This window comes from Arvicola amphibius, chromosome 1 (genome assembly GCF_903992535.2).
Source record: "Arvicola amphibius chromosome 1, mArvAmp1.2, whole genome shotgun sequence".
Lineage (NCBI taxonomy): Eukaryota > Metazoa > Chordata > Mammalia > Rodentia > Cricetidae > Arvicola > Arvicola amphibius.
In genome coordinates, this window is record NC_052047.1 from 48,686,503 (window position 1) to 48,710,412 (window position 23,910).

The 23,910-nt window shown below is 35.0% G+C and overlaps 1 protein-coding gene across 1 annotated transcript in view; it reads left to right on the forward strand.

Annotated features, from left to right (window-relative positions):
* Positions 1–23,910, forward strand: part of Dhx15 (DEAH-box helicase 15) — a 41,359-nt gene that overhangs the window by 12,587 nt on the left and 4,862 nt on the right. Inside the window, exons 4-11 of the mRNA XM_038323029.2 lie at positions 6,659–6,818; positions 7,867–8,085; positions 11,061–11,228; positions 16,430–16,516; positions 17,038–17,187; positions 17,538–17,646; positions 18,327–18,518; positions 21,206–21,328. Coding sequence (XP_038178957.1) covers positions 6,659–6,818; positions 7,867–8,085; positions 11,061–11,228; positions 16,430–16,516; positions 17,038–17,187; positions 17,538–17,646; positions 18,327–18,518; positions 21,206–21,328 — 1,208 coding nt within the window. The remainder of the gene's footprint in view (positions 1–6,658; positions 6,819–7,866; positions 8,086–11,060; positions 11,229–16,429; positions 16,517–17,037; positions 17,188–17,537; positions 17,647–18,326; positions 18,519–21,205; positions 21,329–23,910) is intronic.

Sequence of the window (23,910 nt, forward strand, 5' to 3'; positions counted from 1 at the left end):
TACAACTGTGCGTGTGTTTGAGATAAGGTGTCTGTAGCTCTAGCTGTCTTGGCCTTTGCTAGTACAGACCAGGATATCCTAGAACTGAGTTATGTCTCTGACTCTGCTGCCTGAGTGTTGGTTTAAGGCATGTGCTACCATGAGGAGCAGTTAACTTTTTTGCTTAGGAGAACACTACAGTATAAATAAAAAATTTATACATCGAACAAACTTGTATAAGCATTTTTATGCCAGATTGTTTTTAAGATAATGTGTCTTGTCTAGTTGAGCCATAATTATCTTTGGAATAGGATTTATGTCTCCCATTTTTTACACTTGCCTTGTATGTAACTTTTGTAGGTTCTTCCCTTCTCCGCTTAATCTGAGGAAGTGAAATAGGCAATAGAGGAATGTGAAACTTCTAACTTCAAGAATCTTAATGAATAGCAAAATTAGGAAAGGAAGCAGATTCAGTAAAATCCTTAGAGGTTCTGTTGATGAAGTGGGACACATGGGGATTTAGTGATTTATGTAATTTCCTTTTCATTCTGAATATGTTTTGGTTATCTGAGTAACTTTGGTTTTGGAATGTTAAAGGGGACCCAGTCTGGGGTTAGTATATTAGACAAAGTATTTCTGGGGGACATGAGATTTTTTTCTGTTGATTATTGTTCTGATAGTCTACTTGGGAATTTTATCTGGTGTATAATTTGAGGGTAAGCTGCTGGGAAGCCAAGAAAAAGTAAAGTCCAAAGGAAGTGGTTGAGATATGTGAGAGGGGAAAATGAGCGGAAATCTTGGGTTTCATTATGATAAACTACCTCGTGTAAAGCTTGAAGGAAATACATTTTTAACAAAAAAAATTATACAGTCTAGGTCATAAAATTGGTAGACTTGTTTTAATCCAAAGGTAAAGAAGAAGATGAAAGACACTAAAAGGTCTTACCAAGCAAAATACAAGCCCTGCTCAGTAAGTATCTTGGTACAGAACATTTAGGACTGGCACCAGTGGATTATGAACTATTACATGGCAAATTTAATACTGAAGTGCCAACTAGTTATAAGAATTTATAATCTGAAGTGCTGGCCAACAGGGCACAGTGATCTAGCACATGGGGAATTTAAGAACCAAGATGATGTCTCCTCTGTCCTCTGTTCTTTAGAGTTGCTACCTACCCTCCTACTTAAAGTATGAAAATTAGTTTCAGGTCTTCAGAAGATGGAGCTGGTAACTGTCTCAAGGATTATTCTGAATATGTTGATCTGTGTACAGCCCTAAGTAATTACACGCAGATTAGCAGTGTGTAGTCAACATGGCTAATAGTTGCTGCTGGTGGTAGTGGTAGTGCATATCTGGGTTATGCAATAAATTGAATCTTATTAACCAGTTGTGGTTTGTGTGAGAATGCCCTTCATAGGCTCAAGTATTTGAATCTTTGTTTCCAAATTGGATAGTTTAAGAAGGAAGTGTGGTCTTGGAGAATACGTGGCCTTATTTGAGGAGGTGTGTCACTAGGGGTGGGTCCTAGTTTGTCACTCTCCCTCCGGCTTTCTGGTAATGTAAAAGCTCTGAGCTACTGTTCCAGTGCTATGTCTCTTTGCTCCCATCCTTTTTGCCATGGTGGTCATGGATTCAGCCCCTGAAACTGAAAGCAGGTCTCAAAAAAAAAAAAAAAAAAAAAAAAAACTTAAGAAGTTGCCTTGGTCTTGGTGTCTCCTCACAATAATAGAAAACTAAGATACCAGTTAAACACATTAAAAGGGGGCTTAATAAAGTAATATAATAAAGTTCTATATATCATGATATTTGAGTTCAGTTGAGGGACATTAGCATGTATTGAAATTTGATGTTTGTCATGGGATGAATGTAGGCAAATACTTTTAGGACTTAAGGTAAAAGGTAAAAGCAGGTCTGCTACTACTTTAAGTCCACAAATTGTACAATTTAAAAGTAATTTGTAGTAGTAGCCTCAGTAGTACTTAAGCTAAATGGTTTAGTTTGACCTGTTAGATATAATAAATGGTTAGTTGGCTCTTGAAGCAACTAAAAGACCAAAATAATTGTTAGCATTCAAGTCGAATTCTTTATTTTTTAAATGTTTGTGTAGGAAACTTGTGCCTCACAACTTGTGGAGGTTTGAAGTTGAGTTTTCAAATTAGACTGAACTCGGATCCTTAGTTTATAAGGGAAATGCTTCCCCTCCCCCCTAGAAATAGAATACTATTGACTTGTATCACTGTAAACTAATTAGATTTTCTACTTATATTTCTAATATTATTTATGCACTTGCCAAGAAGTGCTTGTAGAAAGGCTCACTTTGTTTACACGCTACCATTGTTTTAGAAGATACTGCATAAGAAATTACAACCTCGGATTTCTGTCATGTTCTGGTGTAAGAGTATTGTCTTCAAAATTCAGAGTTGTAGGAGTTGTAAAAGTATTTTAAAATAATTTGTTTTTTTTGTTTTGTTTTTACTTAAATTTTTAAAGTTTTTATTCTAAGTCTCTGAACTATAACAAAGTGTGTGTTTAGTGTGTTTAGGGGTCTGGGCTAAGTATTTCAGCTAAGAATGAATACGTATGTATTGGAAAGAGAGTTGGATGCTTCCTGGTTTTTGTTTTGCTTGCTATATTAGAACATTAAGAATATTGTATATTCTTTAGATGAGCATCTACATCTAGTAGTTCTCACTGTTGCCTGGTGATTGTCAACCTGTGGGTTGTTACCCCTTTGGGGGTTACATATCAAATATCCTCCAGATCAGATATTTACATTATGATTCATAACAATAGCAAAAGTGCAGTTATGAAGTACCAATGAAAATAATTTTATGGTTGGGGGTCATCACAATTAAAGAGCTATATTAAAGGATTGCAGCTTAAGGAAGGTTAAGAATTGCTACTGTAGCCAGTAATGTGATATTCTGTTGTACTTTTATTGTTCAGGTTTGTCAAATTATACTTGATCCTGTGGAAGTTACCAAGAAATGTTTGTTGATAAAATCCTGAACTATTTTGAATTAGTAGTAATATTACTATTTACATTGTTAAGATGAAAACATGATCCAATAGACCTAAATTATCTAGGAGATTTTCATTAATTTAAAATAATTTTGGGTGATAGGCTCATAGCAGTAGTTATTCAATTAGTTGGCTGTGAATATATATACAGACACTGAGATTATTAACTATCCAAACTGTGTTTGTTGGAATGTCTATGACATAGCCAGGAATTATAAATAGGCTGTTTGTAAAGAAATCTTAGTATTAGACAATAGAATATCTTTTTGTAAAACTCTTTATTCGTATTGACTAAGTTTGTTTGAAGTTCTTAGTTAATGGCATAAGTGTTTGAGTTAGCCCATCAGAAGTTCCCTGTTTTAACAGGGTAAAGTTGAACTACTCCGGGTTGAGGGCAGTCACTATTACAGAACTATTTTCTGTTAATGAAGCCGTTTTTGCTTTGTTCTGTGTTACTGTTGGCATTCAGAAATTCTATAGCTAAAGGAATGCAAAAAGTAAATAGAGTTGACACTTATTTTGCATTTGTGAAAATGAAAATAATCCAGAAAAAAATCACTATCTGTGTTAAACGTGGACACTTGCTTGTCATTCCTTAAAGATTAAATAAAACTTTATGATTATATGTTGGGCATCTAGAAAATAAAATATGTATAGGAAAACATTCGGACGTTATGCAAATACCAGGCTTATTTATATAAAACCCAGATTTTGGTATCCCCTTGGTGTACTGAAACCAATCCTTCAAGGACACCATATTCAAAAGGTCATAATGTCTTTGAGAAATGTTGATTCTTTACAACCTGAAGTTGCTCTTGCCGAGTATTGGTGGCACACACCTTTAATTGCAGCACTCTGCAGCCGGAGGCAGGCCTGGTCTACAGAGCTAGTTCCAGGACAGGCTCCAAAGCTACAGAGAAACCCTGTCTCGAAAAACAAAACAAAAATAAATGGCCCAGCAAATTGTTTCCTATACACTTCTTTAAATAGGCATATTAATTTGGCTGTATTCATTTTTCTCTTTGCTGTGACCGTATACCAGACAAGCAACATAAGGAAGAAAGCCTATTTTTGGCTTACCTTTTAGAAGGGATGGGAAACACCATAAAGAGTGCATGGTGGTCAGAAGTGTGAGGCAGCTGCTCATACTCTATCTGCAGGAAAGAAGTGGAAATAAAGCTCTGGTGGTAGTTTCTAATCCGGGAGCCCAGCCTGTGGCATAAGGGCACCCAGCCCCACATCTAGAGTCTTCCCTCTCACTTTAAAGTTTCTGGAAACACCTTTATAAAAACATTCAGAAGTTTATTTTCATTAGCAGCCGTAAGTTAGGAGTAACTTTCATGCAGTTTATTGGTCACTCTCTTATGTTATTTGTATATATTAGTTGAAAAATGCTTAAGCTAGGATAGTGTTGCTCATCACCAGCTTTTTGTTTTACTTGGTTTTAACTAAGTAATTATGATTGTAAGCCTGTATAATTTAGAGATATTAACACACCAGTTTTGTAACTTTCTTATGGAAGAGTATACCAATTGGAGTACACCTTAGAATCAGTTGAAGTCTGGTAACTAGTAGGTGTTTGGAGGTTATTACCTGTGAATATTTGATACTGATTGTAACTTCAGCTACACAGTATGAATTTTTGGAAATAACAGACTGCTAATAAATCTGCTAATAAAAATGTTTTCAGAAATGTAGGGTTTCCTGTTGAAAGATTAGCAACTGATAGTCCAGAAAGGTGTAGAGGCAGCACTGAGGTATGATAATAGGTATTTGAACAAATATTGTTGAAATAATTAGTACTTTCTTGTCCCCCTAAAAGTTAAAATAAAAATTTTGTTGACACCAAGGCATTTATCCACAATTACTTTGTCACTCATTTTAGTAACTCATCTGAAAGCAGCAATTGCCAGTGCTCTCAAATAGGTGAAAAATTTCAAGACATCTAGAAGCCACTGTGACTTATTAGGTGCTATGCTGTATTGTTATGACATTCAGTCATTGTTTAATTGACGGTGTCTTTTTTTCTTTCATGTCCTTAAAATCTTGGGAGTTGATTCCAGAAGTGGTGGTGGTTTTTATTTTTAAAAGAACACCAAAGAAACACAAACTGTATAAATAGGGGCTAGGTATGTTGGCTCTTGTATAACAAGCCCTTTCCTGAAATTTGACTCGTGTGTGTGTGTGTGTGTGTGTGTGTGTGTGTGGTGAAGGTATGTTGTCAGGGTTTTTGTCCTGCCCAGTTTCCACAGCCGATAAGTCCCAAAGAAATCACACAGGGGTTTACATTAGCTGTAAACTGATTGGCCCATTAGCTCAGGCTTTGTATTTCTCTTATAACGTATATTAGCCCATTATTCTTGTGTGTTAGCCACATAGCTCAGTACCTTTTTTAGCGAGGAAGTTACATCTTGCTTCTTCTGTGGCTGGGCGAGGACTGCAGACCAAGCTTTCCTCTTCTCAGAATTCTCCTGTTCTCATTGACCCGCCTATACTTCCTGCCTGGCTACTGACCAATTAGCATTTATTTAAAATATAATTGACAGAATACAGACCATTGTCCCACACCAAAGGTATACTTTGCTAATATTTTAAATAAATTTATGATTGCTTAGATGAAATAAAGAGAGGGGTTCATTATTTTGTACGCTGTCAGAATACTGAACTTAACTGCTTCATTGGATGGCATAAACTGAAGTCAAGTTGGCTTCTGAAAGATTAGGGATGGTTAGACATAGGACAACGAGCCAAAATGGAGTCATAAATGATGGCTTCGGATTTAAATTTCTAAATATAATGGTTTTTATTTAACTGACCATGAACCATGGCTTTAGCATTGAAAGGCATACTATGTTTTTGTCTAAGAGCCAAACTTAAAGATAGTTCTGTGCTAGTGACAGCACTGACCTGAGTGGAATGGTCAGGAGATGACTGGCAGTGTTCTACAAACCACCCTTGATCTGATACTGACTCTACTGGTTCCTTCTGTAATGGTTGGATTCCATATTAACTGCCTTCTCTGAAGCCATTTCTAAGCCTAGCTTCTTTCTTTCCTTTTTTTTGTTTTTGATTCACCATTCAGTCTGATGTCATTTACTTTTTATTTTACACTTAAGTATCAACATTCTTATGGTACTGATGCTGTCATTCCCAGAGCTTTTATGAATGAACCCGTTTTTGTCCTTTAGATCATTTCATTGGTGTTGGGGAGAATAGCAAGCAGACTTATATGCTGTCAGCTATTGTTAACATTATCACCTTAAAAAATTAGGGTTTCATTTTCCTCCCAAAATGTACATTTTGCATGTAGTAACATTTTAATTGTTTGATAGCATGAGTTAAAATGGTTTGTTTATTGGCTTGTTTTGAAATTTTTTGGGAATTTTTCCTTTTTTTTTTTTTTAGTTTATGACAGATTGGTTTTAAGTGCTTGTATGAAACCATGTGAACATTATATGCCACAGTTAGGAGTTATATTTCTCAGTATATTGCAGTATTTGGTAAGATTTTATGATTTTTTTTAAGATTTATTTTTAAGGTTTCATGTACTCTTAAACTCCTCTTGAGTCTAATTTTTGCAGTTGTTACTTATGTCATTATGCTTAGTTTTAAAATCACACAGCTGAGTCTTGACTAATGTTGTCTTTGTGATTGTAGGTATATGACTGATGGGATGCTACTTCGTGAAGCCATGAATGATCCCCTCCTGGAGCGTTATGGTGTGATAATTCTTGATGAGGCTCATGAAAGAACATTAGCTACAGACATTCTCATGGGTGTTTTGAAGGAAGTTGTAAGACAAAGATCAGATTTAAAGGTGAAGTCATTTTATTTTTAGTCATGTGTTTGTGTGTGCATGTGCGTATAGGAATGTACACATTAGTGCTGATGCTAGCAGAGGCCAGAGGTATTGGATGCCCTAGTATAACCGGGTGGGAGCAATTATACACAGAACCAGCATCCCCAAAGAAACAGTCTTATAAGTATGGTGACACCTTGTAATCCTTGGGCCAGAAATGTAGGTATGGGAAGATGCCTGGGTGGGCCTTGGACCAGCCAGCCTGAAGACCCTAACATAACTAAGGTTTTCAAAATACACTGCTCATTAAGATAATTTAGGAGAAATGAGCAAATTTTATTATTCAGTAATCGTATTATATTAGCAAATCTTCATTGTCATATTGTATAATGAGTATCTCTTACATAGGGTTTACTTGTCAGATAGTCTCGTATTTTAAAATATAGCTACAATTTATTCCTTTCCGCATTTTTTTATTTATTTGTTTGTGCATTAATTTATTTTTTGAGAGGCAGTGTTTCTCTTTCCTTGGCTTATCCTGGAACTCGCTCTGTATGTAGACCGTGCTGGTCTTGAACTCAAAGAAATCTGTCTGCCTCTGCATCCCAATTCCTGGGCTTAAAGGCATGCATCACCACCCAGCTCTGTTTTTTAAAAATAAGGTTTCACTACATAACCCTGGATGTCCTTGAGCCCATACAGTGATCTACCTGCTTCTGTCTCCTGAGTGTTAGAATTTAGGGTGTGTGCCACTCCACTGGCTTCTACTTTATTTTTAATGTTTCTTATCTTTGAAGATTACCTTTTTTGTGAGTGTGGGGTGTTGAGACAGGTTCTTGCTGTTTATGCTGTCCTGAACTCACTCATGTAGACCATGTTGGCCTCAATCTCACAGATATGCCTGCCCATGTCTCCCTAGTGCTGAGATTAAAGAGGACATACACTACTTAAGGACTGTCTATATAGCTGATAGTATATGTTTAATTAGGACCATAACTATTTTTTCCCTTTGAGATTATGTAAATCTTTAAAACTTCAAAAGTAATTTGCTGTTTTCCTCCTACAGGTTATAGTTATGAGTGCTACCCTAGATGCTGGGAAATTCCAGATTTACTTTGATAACTGTCCTCTCTTAACTATTCCTGGCCGAACACATCCTGTTGAGATTTTCTATACTCCTGAACCAGAGAGAGATTATCTTGAAGCAGCAATTCGAACAGTGATCCAGATACATATGTGTGAAGAGGAGGAAGGAGACCTTCTCCTTTTCTTGACTGGTCAAGAGGTATCATCCTTTATGAGTTTTCGTTCAGTGATTTCTGTTAGCCAGGAGCTGTAAACTTAATAGACAAACACTGGCCATGTTTATGTCACCTTAGTCATTCAAGGTTTTCTTGTTGAAAAGTAGACAGTTGAAATGTATGGGTACCATTTACACTTGAAGGCCTGAGTCCTATTCTAGAATGTTTTTCTCAATAGACTTCTGATCTGAAGGAAGAGAATTTGTTAAAGCAAGTTCTTGTTTCTGTTCAATTTTTTTTTTTAAATAAGTGAAGTTCGAGGAGGAAATGCAAGAGTCAACATTGCATACAAGCTCTTTAAGTCATTTAAGGCGTTGGATTGCTTTTCCAGAGAAATGTTTATAGTTCCAAAAAATTATGGTACATAATGATGCCTATTCGGTGTTACGGAAGATTGCTAGTGTCTTAGACTTCAACAAAACCTTTTTATTGTGTCCAACTCCTATGGTACTGTTATTTAGCAAATGCCATTCAGTTGAGAGCTGTAAATTTTGGATAATTTTTTAAACCTGGAATTGTTCTTAATGATTTGTGCTTTTAGGCATGGTTCCCTTGTAGAGTTTGACTTTTCAGCCTAAATGCTATTTATGTTGTGAGTTGAAAATTTGTCTTGTCAGATGCCTATCATTGTAGGACATTTATCGGCATGCCCAGCCTTTTCATATTAGATGCAGCAATACTTCATGAGAGGTAGCCAGCAAAGACATGTGTAGACTTTGCCAAATGTCTTGGGGAAAGGTGTTTGTGCATTCATTTCCTGTAGAGACTTATGCTTAGTTCTTTTGTGAGCTAAGGTGTGTTGCAAATGCAGTTTTCTGGGTAAAGTTTCCCTCTATTGGAACTACTCGTCCTTTTTATGCAGTTTTAGTGGAAAATTTCCATAAAGCTTCTATAAGACTTTCTGCTTTTCAAACGGCATGTAAACAGCATTCGTCCTGTAACTGTTGGTGCTGATGTTGTTGGTGTGCTCATTTTGTCCTCTTTTTGTTTGGTCTCTACAATTTCTTACTTTCCTCTTTGTTTAAACCTGCTTCAACAACTAGGCATATTTGAATAGTATTGGAAATTTCGGGTGATCTCTTGAGGAAAACCAAAAGGATCTTTTTCTGAGCCAGCTTAATGTAATTTATTTCATTCATAGAGAAAAGGAAGGCTTTTATGTGATGTTTACACGTGTGTGCTGGCATGTTATGAAATGAAGTAGCTATGAACTCTTCATATGTTTTGAATTTGAAGACTGGTTTGTTTTTCGTAGATTTCATTTACTGTGTTTAGCATAGTCTTAATAGGTGAAGTGTAGATGTTAGGTTGATGACTTATTTTTCAATATGTTGCTGACATTAACAAATCTGAAACATTGAGGGTCTAATTGTCTTACTGAAAATCTTTTCACTTTGATAGGGTTCTTAATTCTGTATTTATATGCCAGCAGGGGGCATTCTGATCTAGATAGAGCATTTAAGAGCAATTTTTTTAATATATGGCATTCTATTTTCATTTTCTAGAAACTTGGTAGTCTCAAGAAACAGTGGATTCTTTCTTTTTTGTTTTTGTTGTCGTTTGTTTTTGTTTTTTTGAAGACAGGGTGTCTCTGTGTTATAGCCCTGGCTGTCCTGGAACTTGCTTTGTAGAGCAGGCTGACTTTGAACCCGTAGGGATCCACATACTTCTGCTTCCCAAATGCTTAGTGTGCTGTCACTGCCTGGCTCAAAACATTGGATTTTTAATAGCAATTTTCTTGTGTCAAACAACCTTACAATAGTTAAGAAAATTGGTATTTTATAGTAGGCAAAAGGGTTTTGTTTTATTGTATCCAAGGATTGTATATTTTTTAAAGATTTAATTTTATGCATGTTGCTTGTATTTGTTGTGTACCTTGTGTCCAAGAAGCTAGAACAGAATACTAGATTCATGGGAAGTAGAATTACATAGGCGGTTGTCAGCTGCCATGTGGATATTCAGAACCAAACTCAGGTCCTCTGGAATAACAGTCAGTGTGCTTAGCCTCTGAGCCAGCCCCGAATTTTATATTCTTTAACACAGAAATAGTTGCAAATCATTGGTCTAAAATCATTTTTTGGAAACTTAGTTTTATAGAAACCTAGTTTACCTGAAATTACTTTTTTCTCTTAATGATATTCCTAATGAAAAAGAATTTAAACAATAAACAACTTACTGGTTAGAATAGGTGACTGCCTCGTTATATACATGACAGACTTGAGTAAATTAATGTACTTCCAAATTTAATTGTTTCAGCAAAATATTTGCCCACCAACCATCCCTTTTTAAACCATTTGCCACCCCAGAGTTACTGCTCCTCTTCCAAATGCATTTATTATGTCTTTAAGTTTATATTTGAATATGAATGCACTGCAATAGTTTGCCCTGGTGAGGAAAATTCTGAAGCAGCTCTAAGGCATTTGCATGTCAGCTTGCTTTTAAATATCTATGTTGTTATTGTTGTAAAGGTGCTTGTTCTCATTAGGTACAGTGAAACAATTCTTCCATATAATTGCGGTAGTGATATGTGACATTAAAGCCTAATTGACTTATTGTAAATATCTAACACATCGGCTTCTTTTAGATTGTGAAAATTGAAAAGGTTATGAGTGCAGTTAAATGTTCCTGGGTGAGAAATTTCAATTTTAATACAATTTGTTGAGAATTAATTAGGACATCTGAGTCTTCAAGAAAAGGGGCATGGAATGCAAATATAGCAGTTACATATCTGACTCAATACAGAAATCAAAATTTCATTGGTTGTTTCAATATCACACTGAAATTTGTTTAATTTTTGGTTACCAAATTTAAAGTAGATTATTTATGAAATGATAGGCATTGATTATCGATATGAAAATGAAGGCAAATGATTGATGTCAAATGAAATGTAATGAGGATTACGATGAATACTTTATATTCCATGATTTTTGTTTTCATCATCAATGTTTTTGTTTTGTAGGAAATTGATGAGGCCTGTAAGAGAATAAAGCGTGAAGTTGATGATTTGGGCCCCGAAGTTGGAGATATTAAAATCATTCCGTTGTATTCTACACTTCCACCCCAGCAGCAGCAACGCATTTTTGAGCCACCACCTCCAAAAAAACAGAATGGAGCAATTGGAAGAAAGGTAACATTAAATATTTTGTATAGTTGTTGATAATAGAAAAGTTAGAGAAACCAAATAAAAACAACTACAGATTATAAGCTGGGTGCCATGGTGCATGTCTGTAATTCTAGCATTCTTGAAGAGAAGTGATAAATATTTTAAAATTTTTATCACGATAAAAAAGAATGTAAAATCATCCTGGGTTATGAATAGAAACTTGCTTGCTCTACATAGTGAGACCCTATCTCCACAAAAACAGCAACAAAAAAACCACACCCCGAGGAATGATTGACCACAACAAAATACTCTACATTTCAGAAGTAAATGGAAAAGTGTGTTAAGATGAACTCTACTTTTTTTAATCCTTGTATCAGAAAATGAACTGTGGGTGGATGGTGTCATTGCACATCTTTAATCTCAGCACTCGAAAGGCAGAGGCAGGTGGTTTTCTGTGAATTCAAGACCAGCATGATCTGCAAAGTGAGTTCCAGGACAGCCAAGGCTACAACAGAGGAAACCCTGACTTGAAAAACAAAAGCAAAACAGAACAAATTGCTTTCTCCTACAGAGACATTTGCTTCTTAGTAGATGGAAGAGTGTTTACAGGAAAGCTAGGGAAATGTTGCCTTGTCCTGTTAGATGTATGACACTCCACAGGTAAACGAATTTTTTATTTTTAGTTCCATGCTTTGGCCCCTTTCTAGAGTTTTCTGTAACAAAACAGAATTTTAAGTCAATAAGTACTAAATGTTGACTCTATAGACTCCGAAGCATTAAACACACTGGATAAATACATGGATTCTTTGAAGGCAGAAACCATATTACATTCTTTTGGTAGAGAGATGTGTAATTGGCCTAGGTATATGTATATGTATACTATATATATATATATATATATATATATATATATATATACTAGGTATATGTATACTAGGTATATGTATACTAGGTAGGTATATGCTCAGTACCAGTTTCAAAATAAGCTAAGATGTTGCGATTTCAGGTTTTAATAGTCTTGAAAATAAGACTGCCCTGTGAAAAATACTAGAGCAGTGAACTCAACTTGAAAGTATTGCTACTAATTTCTGATCTAATATGCTTCATTGGGTTGAAGTTCTCTTAGACGTTAGGTAATGCATTCCCTGGGACATGTTAAAACATTTCTGTGGTACTGTTCTGTGGAAGATTCTGAAGGAATACATTTGTAGTGAAAATATTTGTATTTTGTATGCTTTTTGTTTGAAAATACTGATTTATTTGAAGTATGTCACTAAGCTCAAAGATGCGGCAGTTTAAGGGGAGAGAGATTGATTGATTTTAGTTCAGTCTGATCTCAACGTCATTCTACTTGAGTCTCCTGAGTTTTGGAATAGCAAGCATGAAAGAACATTCCAAGCTAAAATAATTAGCTGGGTTCTGTTGCTTAATTTTTAGCTTACTAATTACTACATCTCAAAGTAGGTATTGTTCAGTAAAAGAGATATATAGCTCTTGTAGAGATGATTCCATGGTTTTGAAGAAAGGGTTATTGTTCCATTATTTAAAGATCGTTAACTGCATTAGCTAAGAAATGTCTTTGAGCCAGTGGTGGTGGCACACACCTTTAATCCCAGCTTTCAGGAGGCAGGGATTGCAGATCTCTGTGAGTCCATCCTGGTATACAGAGAGAGTTCCAGGACAGCCAAAGCTACACATAAAAACCCTGTCTCAAAAAAAAAAAAAAAACGTGTTTGAATTAAAGGGAAAAACTTCCTTAAGTTACAATGACTTTTAAATTTTCAAATTATCTTAAATAGATTGTTGTAACTAAACAGTATTCATGTAGGGCAACCCAGGCATCCTGAGTTCTATTTGAAGAGCAGTTGATGAACTAAATATTGGTTCCATTTAGAGGCTAGTTATTGAGGATAACTTATACATTTTATGAATTGTAGTGCTGGTGCCAACTAAGGACATACTCTATATTGTGGGTAATTTATCTTAAGATATTTTCTTAGTCCTGAGATTTTTAACACTTTGTAAGGCTATTTTTGAACACTTACTACACAATTAGTCTAGAAAAGTCTTGTAACATTCCCACTTTGTCTGCTGACTAATTCCTTATTGGAGGGTGAACTGTTTTATCTAGATCTGGTTTACTACTTGCTTTACCTGAAGTTGCAAAACAACTCTATAAATAAAGTAATAAATTTCATTTATTTAACTTTTATCCATTCATTGAGTTTATGTGTGCTTATGGGTTTGTATGTTGTGTTATTTAGCTGCACCTGGTATTTTCAGTTTTGTGAAATCTATATAAGAAATAATATTTTAATTCTAAAAACTTTGTGAATTTTGTTCCCAAAGCTAAACCTCTCATGGTTTTTAAGTCCTATCCTTTTGGTGGTAGAGAGTTGGTGACTATCAAATGAAAAGCCTCCAGCAGACCTGAAGGACTCAGTGAATCCAGTGTGTGATTAATTTTTTTTCTTCCTAGCAAGAGACATTTAAAAGTAACGACATGGAGCTTGCTGAGTTCTCATGATCCTCTTTTTCTAAACTACTGTGTGTGTATATGTGTTGTTTTGGCAGAGCATATATATATTTTATAATAAAAGGTTTCTTTGTGAAGCCTTGGCTTTCCTGGAATTAGCTCTGTAGATCAGGCTGGCCTTGAACTCACACAGATCTGCCTGCCTGCCTTGTTTTCTGAGTGCTAGAATTAACAATGTGCACCACCTTCTAACCTATTTTTTAATTGAAGTAAGGACGCCCGTCTCCATAGTCTTGCTTTCCTTGGTGTTAGTTATTTGTGGACGTCATAGTCTTTAAATACTGAAATTTTAGAAAAAAGAATAATGCCCATGTCTTATGGTCTTAATAACTACAGCAGCTCTTAGAAAGGAAAACATTTGTTTGGGACTGGCTTATAGTTCAGGTGTTTAGCCCATTAACATCATCTCTGGGAGCATGGTAGCACTCAAGGCAGACATGGTGTTGGGAAGGGAGCTGAGAGTTTTACACCTGAATCCCCAGGCAGCAGGAAGTTGCAATGACACTTGAGCTTCTGAGACCTCAAAGCCTACCACCTAGTGACGTACTTCCTCCAACAAAGCTACACCTAACTACAAGACCACACTTCTAATAGTGCCACTTTTCTGTGAGCCTATGAGGGCCATTTTCTCTTCAAACTACCACAGCCCAGGTTTTAAGTTAAAGTTGTTCTAAGCAGCATGATGACATTTCCCACCACCCAGTTCCCTTTTGTACTTGATGTGAATTTTCATCTGTTTGCCCATCCTACCCAGAGGGTATATATTACTTGAAAATTGTCTTGTGAAGTGATGAATAGTGCTTGTGTTCTAATAGAGATGTTTATTTTTCATTCCTTATAATTGATCACTTCAAGAAATTTTATCATATTGTATATTCCAAGAACCCTATGAAATGTACTTTTAACATAACAAAAATAATTATATTCTTTAACTGTCTCAAATGTATTTAGAACCATGATCTTTTGGTGTAGAAGTCAAGTGTACACACGATTTTTGGCATTTAAAATTTCAGATCTCTAATTTTGTTCCTCACAACTGTTAACTAGTCTAATATAGAGATCTAAAAATAAGCTGACACTAAGGGATATTAATACTTAGACATTGTTCTGTTTTGATTTCTAGCTCTGACATTTTGTGTCTCTTTGTTCCAGTTACAACAAAAACTTGACTTTCTACAAGAATAGTGTACTTTCTTTCCAAGGACCGTACTTTTTTCCCCATTACTGCTGTATATTTTATGTGTATTTCATTTCAAATTATTTGTTGTATGATCTATAGATAGAAAAATGGTTTATGCCATTTGTCTTTTTTTTTTTTTGAGACGAAATGGGGTTTCTCAAGTGTAGCCTGGATGGATGTCCTGGAACTCACTCTTTAGACCAGGCTGGTCTTTAACTCACAGAGATCCACCTGCCACCACCACCCAACAAAAGTCATTAAATGATTCTGAAATATTCATTGTTAGATCTAAGGTTTTATGTTGGCATTTTGGGTAATCTTTCCCGTTAGAAAGAAATCAGAAAATAACACTGTCTTTATTATTTAAAGTATTGAATATTAGTCACTGGATTTAAGACTCTTGAATAACAAAATTATTTTTTTTCCTGAGTGAAAGAAGAGAGATAAATATGTGTCCTTTGAATTCTTGAGTGTTTCTGTAGTCTACTTAAATATAAATTCCTGGCTAAGCTGACCCTCTTGTGGCTCAGCTCTTCTGAGAAATTTTGTGTAAACATTCAAGTCCTATGCTTAAAAAATTATTTTATCTTCAAGTAGAAAATAACTCCTTTTTAATTTCAAAGCATTTCTTTGTCATTTGCACTTTCTATGTCTATAACCTCACCTTCCAAATTATAATGTATTAGCATACTTTGATATATGTGTCAACTACTTGCGTACCTGTCTCCAAATGTCAACATTACCAGCAAGAAACATCTACTTCCTTTTGTTTCTATAGGAAAAAAATTCCACCATTTCCCAAGTCAGACCTGTTTTTCTCTTTTCCTCTATTTTTGAGCAAGCATGGTTTCTTTGGCTTGTTAGTCAAGCACTCCCTGAGGTGAATGAGCTCAAACTAATTTTTGAAGAGATTCTAAAATCTAGGAAAAACATGCAGATTCTGAAAAGACTGTAATAGTATGTGAATGCATCAAGTAGTATTCCTTGTTAGTAAAATGTGATTTTTTTTGTTTTGTTTTGCCAAACAGTGCTTTGTATGCCATAGACACTGCACTCCGTTTTGTAAAACTTAACATTTCGTTTTGAGAATTTATCAATTCTTACTGGATGGTAACTTTTCTTCTGACATTTTAAGAACATTATTGGGGTGTGAGTTTGTGTTATGTGTAAACTTTTTCTTGTAAATATTGCCTGAAAATAAAGAAATACATGCTGTGTGAACTTTGAAGAGATACTCATTTTGTTTATAACTATGCTTATTTCTCATTATTGATGCTACATTTCTGTTTCTTTGGATTATCATTGTGGTTTATAGTCAAATTTTGTTGATAAAATTGCTGTTGTGACATAATTGAAATGGTTAGTCTTGCACTTTCAGATTGTCTTTTAAGGTCTTAGTCATTGAAGAAGAATACTTAGATCTTTTTTTTTATTTACTGGTTTAAAAGTCCCTTTGTCCCTTTGTCAGTGTCTTAGCATTAAGTCATGGCAATTGTGCTTCTTGAACAGGTGGTTGTGTCAACTAACATTGCAGAGACCTCTTTGACAATAGATGGTGTGGTGTTTGTGATTGACCCTGGATTTGCAAAGCAAAAGGTAATCGTCCTGGAGCTTACTTCATACAGTGTGAGCTTGAGTGTGCTAAATGGTTGCTCATTTTGTGGTTTAAATAATTTTTAGGGTTACTTCCCCAATTTGGATTTCAGTTTCAAATTTCTGACATGATCCTTGTGTTCTGTCTAGCTTTCAGAAATTAATGCTGTGTTCAGTAATAAATCTAGGCTACATGCCCCACATGTTCTAGTATCAGGCTGCTTCCGTGTCCCTTCTGTGTATGATAGTGGTGATTTAAGCATATGATAAGGAGAAAAGTGGTAGTAATAGAAAATCCTGGATCGTCTATTTGTTTGAAAATTTTAGCTTCAGTCTTTTGGAATGGTAGCCAGAATGCCTGAAAGAAAGGTAGACCATAAACAAGCAGTTCTCATCATGGGAGCTGATATTCATGGTCAGCAAAACTACCTTTTATTTTGGCATTAATCGTGGCTCGTGAATGATTGTATTGGATTTAACTTTGTGTTTTGCTGAAGAGAGAATCCTTGTTTCCATTTCAATAGGTATATAATCCTAGAATCAGAGTTGAGTCTCTCTTGGTGACGGCAATTAGTAAAGCTTCAGCTCAGCAAAGGGCTGGTAGAGCTGGACGGACCAGACCTGGGAAATGCTTCCGACTTTATACAGAGAAAGCTTATAAAACAGAAATGCAGGTAAGGAGTATTGCTGTATCTTACGCATTTGGGAGAATATAAATGTATTATGTTCTAGTTGAAGGAAAGGAATAAATTTCGGTTAACATTTTTGAGCCTTAGCTCATCTTTACACTGAATGAGTTATGGCATAACTTATTGACATACCTGTTTTATTTCTATGGCTAGCTCCAAAATGTATAGATTGTAGAAATACTTGGAAGGAGTGACCTGTTTTTTGTTTTGGTACAATTCTCAAGTGTTTTTCCCCATGAGATAGTGATATACAGGTTATGTAATGACAAAGCAAGGGGCTAAGGAATTAGAGATGAAGGGTATTATTACCATAACATGTGTTTTTCTTTTATTAGGATAACACCTATCCTGAGATTTTACGCTCTAATTTAGGATCAGTTGTATTACAATTGAAGAAGCTTGGTATTGATGACTTGGTACATTTTGATTTTATGGACCCACCAGGTATGACTTAAAACAGGACCTTTGTCAGCTCTGTATCCTGTAGAACATAAATGTATTAAGTACATTTTGCCTATTGACTCCACTAATGCATTAAGCTTGGTCTTACAAAGTAGTGTTAAAACTTTAAAAAGGGGGCTAGAGAGATGGCTCAGAGGTTAGGAGCATTGCCTGCTTTTCCAAAGGTCCTGAGTTCAATTCCCAGCAACCACATGGTGGCTGACAACCATCTGTAATGGGGTATGGTGCCCTCTTCTGGCCTGCAGGCATACACACAGACAGAATATTGTATACATAATAAATAAATAAATATTTAAAAAAAAACTTAAAAAAGGGTGGCAGTTATGTTAGTCTGGGATTTTAGGTTTGAATTATTGCCAGGGCATGGAAATGTAAAAATTGTAATATTTCTAATTTTTTATGAAAAAGTAATTTTCTGCTGGCTTCAATCTATCTTAACAAAAGACATCCTTGAACTAATTCACCTGGTTTACATATAGGTACTTTTTGAAAGTCATTTTGGTATAGTGTTGTTTGCTATATATGATTAAATTTGATGACAATTTGAGTTCTGAACTGGGTCCAATATAGGGTGAAAAATGAGATTGCTATAATAGTTTGTGCTTTGTCATATATTTGCTTACTTAAGACAACTTGTCTAATAAGATTGCCTTTTTCCTTAGCTCCCGAAACTCTGATGAGAGCCCTAGAACTTCTGAATTACTTGGCTGCTTTAAATGATGATGGAGATCTAACTGAATTGGGATCCATGATGGCAGAGTTTCCTCTAGATCCACAGCTCGCTAAAATGGTTATTGCAAGTTGTGACTACAACTGTTCTAATGAGGTCCTATCTATTACTGCTATGTTGTCAGGTAATAGAGGGAGAGGGACCTTTCAAAAGCCCAACTCTTCAGAGTTTGGGTGGACTTCCCTTTTGTTGGTTTTTATTATCATTATTCAGCATGACGGTAGATTTTATAGATGGTTTTAAGGATCTTAGTTTGCTTCCTAAATACCTTGTAAATAGCTTTATAAAAACCCTTACAAAAGTAAAGTTTGTGTTCATAAAATATAGTAAAACATTGGCTCTATTGAGTACAAATAGAAGTTGCAATAAGAATATGTTTGAATGCAATTGTAACTGCATTTTTCTTTAGATCCATTAGTGCTATTTTAAAGGTTTATTGAAAGTACAAAAACTTGGTTAGTACTTGACACTATTCAGGGAGCCTGTCTTATTTAAATTGAGCCTTTCCTTACATGTATGTGTATTAAGTGACAAACATGAGTTTCTGATTCAGTGTCACATAGAAGTAGTAATGTATAATTTGGGACTTAAAAATCTGATTTTGATACTCTTTTACAATGGCAGAAACTTTTTGATACACTTGATAATTTTAAAAAAAATTGGCCCTTACATTGAGAAAGTAGTACTATTTCTTAGTGGCAATGAAACTTAATCTAACTTGGAAATTAGATTTCCTGAAAGGAGAAGAAATACTGCAAACATGATTTTTCTTTTTAAAACTAAAAATAGAATATAAGAATTCTGATAATCAAAATACTGTATACTACTAGTTTCAGTCCTGGAGAGAACTGACTTCTAATTGCAGAGTGGTTTATTGGTCCTGATTACTTAATACTGTAAATTCAAAATCTATGGAATTAAAGGATAACTAAACTTTCTAAATATAAAATTATGGCATAGTTCAGATGTATGGTATATTCTAATGGTGTGACTTATCTAAGCAGTAGTTAAATGTTTTCTTGCAGAGTTATGACTGATCAGACTCAGAGCAGATGGGCAGGGCAGTATCAATGCTTTAAGTCTTATTTGCAGAGGTGGTGGTAGGTTGTTGTCTGCCTTGCTTATATGTCTTGTTATATTCTCCCAGTTGTTTTTCTCCCAATATAAAGTTTTAGAGGAAAGTTGGGGCAAGAATTATTAGTGTGCTTGTCTGTTACCTACCAGGATTTTTTCCCCTCTAGGTTCTCATATCAGATATAGTAAACAGTACTTTTGTGTTTAGAATATTAGTCCTTTGGAGTTGGTCATTGTGGTGAGAGTGAACTCATCCAGCTAGATCTTAGTCTTATGTATAGTAGTAATTAGGGAAAGTAATTTTTTGGTGGTTGTCTTTATCAAGAGATTAAACGTACAGTGGTTTTTAAACAGGCCATTTCTGGACAGTGTTAAAATGTGCAGTCAGGGAGAAGTCATGCCAAAAGCAGTTAGCTTGTGAAGCTTGTTTGCTGGTTAGTTTGAGGTTCTGAGTTAGAAACCAGAGGCCTATGGAGCTCTATTTTCTCCTATTCAACTCTGGTGGCTGTTTCATGTTAGTGCTTAGAGCTGTCATGTTTCTGTACTTACGAGTTACCTTGCTTCAGTTATATTAAGCAAGATCTTTAAAGTTTACTATGATTGCATCGATGTCTTTATTTGGCTACTTTGGCATCTTTAAAGGGGAAAACTGTATGGGAAAGAGTAATACTGTATTTGATCTCGATGTTGATTATTCCCGTTATCTTCTATCTTAACTGATAATTCATGATTTTTATTGGTAAGGTTATAAAAGCTTCAAAACATTGAAAAGTCCCAAGCTTGTTAAGTATTTATTTTGATACTACTTTTTATGACTATGAAATTGCTAACGTGAATTAAGGAAGGTTGTATTTAAAAAAATGTAGTGCATACTTTGTAAGAACTTAAAAAGTTTGTGAATTAATGTTGAGGCTCTAAACAACTACTGTAGTTCAATATTTTGACCCTTGAAATACTATTTCAGACTAATTGTCAACTCTTTAATATTGGATTTACTTTTATATTGAGGGTTTGATTCAGTTTTTTTTTTAACTTGGGGCTTTCTTTACTACTTTTTAATTAAAATGCTGCAACATTAGATTGAATATTCCAGCCTTGAATTTTCTTAATTCTAAGGCGGTTTAACCTTCCACCACTACTGTTATCATCAAGCCCAAGAGTTCTCAAATCTTTTTTTTTTTATGTTTACATATGCTTTGCTCACCGGTGCTAATAGTGATACCCACCAGTTGGTAATAGCCAAAGATTTAGGGAAACAATTTTGATAGAAATGTGGCAGTAGAATGGTTGCAAAGTTGTTATTGTTATTCAGTGGGCAAGTACAGCTTCCTAACTATAGCCATTCAATGGGTTGAATGGATGGCCTTTTGAAAAATTAGTTAATTAAAAGGCTATTGATACCATATTTCTGGTTATTGGTAGAGCTATCAGCACTGGTTTTTGAAATAAGTTGAGCTTTCTAGTAATTGATGGCCTTCAGAATAGCTGTTTTGATGCCTACTTTTAGATCTAGTTAAAATAATCAGGTACTCTGTAGCTTTGAAACCCTCTTGTCTTACAGATGTGGTTAGGTGATGTACCAAATCAAGGTAGTAAACAGTCCAAGATGCAGTTGGAGGCCATCCTGCCCTGCCCTATGCTCTGTGAACTGACCTAGCTAGGCCTTGTTCCTCTATCTGTGAATGCGTGACTCATCGATATGGGCGTTTGTGTTGGGCCCATACCAACCTTGTTTAGTCCCACAGTGTTTTGTTCGCCCCACGGAGGCCAAGAAAGCTGCAGATGAGGCCAAGATGAGATTTGCCCACATAGATGGAGATCATCTGACACTGCTGAATGTCTACCATGCTTTTAAACAAAGTAAGTAGAAGTAGATTGAAGGACCTCTTTTGTCTAAATGTCACTTGCAACCTAGGAGATGTTTCTTCATCTCACTTTCATTTATTATCTGTGACAACTTTACATTAGAAACCCAGAGGTTGGCTAGAAAAACTCCTGATGAGCATTTAAAATAGAATTGCCAATCTTTTTCAAAATTGTTTGGGTTTATAATAAGGGAAAGAGGAGCAATCACAGAAAACTTGAGAAATACAGTAATAAAAATGGGCCCTGTATAAATTTACTACTAACACAAAAATTGTAATGTGTTTCATATTTTATGTATATATTTATTTTTCAATCATAAAGCCCAACAAATTGAATGAAGAGTAGGTTCGCGTTACTGTTCTCAGTCAAACTACAAATAGTCTGTAAACATGAAAGGGAAAGTTCACCTACATTATTTCTCACTGTGAAACTGGACAACAGTAGTCAGGCACGCCTTGAATCCTAGCATGTGGGAGGCAGACCTTTAAGAGTTGGAGGAAAGCCAGGGCCACACAGAAATCTTGTCTCAAAAAACTGAAACTATACTCATTTAAATATTAAATGTCTCTAATTTCTCATACTGTAGTTTTTACAATTAAAATAAGTTTCAAAATATCCTCAATTTCATTGCAAATCAATTATGAAATTATAACATTAGTTTTATAAGTATTTTGACTTTTGGGTAGGTGAGTTTGGTGAAAGTATTAATAGATATCTACAGATGTCTTACTCTGACTGTGTAGTTGGACCAGAAGCCAGAGGGGGTGAAGACTTAGACAAAAACATTAATTCTCTAGAGGCATGATCGTTTTATACTAAGTGCTTGTAACTACCAGGAAACCTTTTTTCTGGTAAGCCTTGGTTATTTTTTAGGCCTGTTAAAATACTCTGTGTCCTTGTATTAAACCAGAGGCAGCAGACCCTTTTAAAGTACAGTTGTTAGCCATTATTCATTCACTAACTGCTACCTTTTAAAATACACACTTTTCCACATCACCATACCATTACTTGATTATTTCTTACTCTGTTTATTGAGTCTGAGATTTTAGTCTTGTTTATTAAAATATTTGAATGCATTGGACTTGTAGGTAGCTTCAAATACTGGTCAAAGTAGTTTTCATCGGGGACTATGGATAATATGGGAAAGCTTAAGATGTCATGTTAATAAGATGGCATTTTAATATCTGTAACCGTATATGCAGACAATAAAATGTTGTAACACCTTTGTGTGGGAGGTTTCATTCTAATCTACAGTTAGCTTACCTTTGAATATTAAGAGTAGCTCTTAGCATTGTAAAGAGTAGGCAGTATTAGTTTTAGATGATTGTCTCACTTATTTAGTTATTTCTCGCCAGTTTATGAATATGGTAGAACCATCAGGTGACACTTGTTTATCTTTAAAATTGTCATTTGATCAGTCAGTTGGCTAGTTTTACACAATCCGATATTGAATTTAGGTGACACTCCTCTGAGTAACTAGATAACAGGCGTTTTTAATAACCACACCCTGCTCTTTGATATTTGATTTCTAAATGCAAAATTTTAAAAGCTGCATTCTTGATCAGGGTGTGCAAAGCAACAACACCTTAGAGGATTTTCATTGCCCAACTTTTGGTCATATTCTTTAGTTTGAAGTCATACTCCTGCTTACTCTATTCTGAAATGGCAATGTATTTTGTAATAATGAACCTATCAACTTACTCAGTCTGTTTAAGACAAAGTTGAACCTTACATTGCTTGAATCTCAACCCCAGGAACAAAACAGTATACCACAGATATACTATCTGAGGAAGATCAGCATGATCTAGTTTTAATGCTTTTTTTCCTCACGCTTTTTTTATTTTGCAACCTCAGTTTATTAAAGGATCTATGAAGCAGATGAGGGAGATTTCTTTCATGATTGTCATTAAAAATAGGTCACTCCAAAAGGATTCTTTTTCTTTGATATAGTTAGTACTTTTTGAACTTTGAGCTGAATAGTACTGGGTTGGTTAGAATTTTTTCAAGAAATCATTCAAAGAGAAATATCTTTTTGATAATACATGTAGTAAAATTATTAATTCTTGACATGCTTATTCATAGACCTTGGAGGACACAGATAACAAAAGCTTGCTTGTAATTGCAGAGGCAGGTGTGCCACAGTTACAAGTTAGCGTCTTAGTTCAGGCACAGTTAGAGAGTATCATGCTAGGTATTTGAAATTCACTTCATTACTTAATGTTGTATTTGATTTTCTTCAGTTAAGGCTGTGATTTCTTTGAAAATGGGCAAAATCTGGCATTTTACCAAGTTCTCTGAATCTACCAGTGTCTAATAATCCTTTGTTGGAAACAGCCAGGTGGCTGTTAATAGGTAAATAACTCAATTTGCTAAGAACCATTGATTTAAAATCATTGTTTTGGCATTTATTAGTCAGAAACTTTAGTACTGTTTCTTTCAATTCATTTGAATTGGGCTTATTTGTTCTGAATAAAAGTTGGTAATATACAACTTATTTAGAGAAAATAATGTGTATAAATATTTTTCTCTAAAGTTGTTTAGTTTAAACTTTTTTCTTATTAAAGATTTTATCAGTG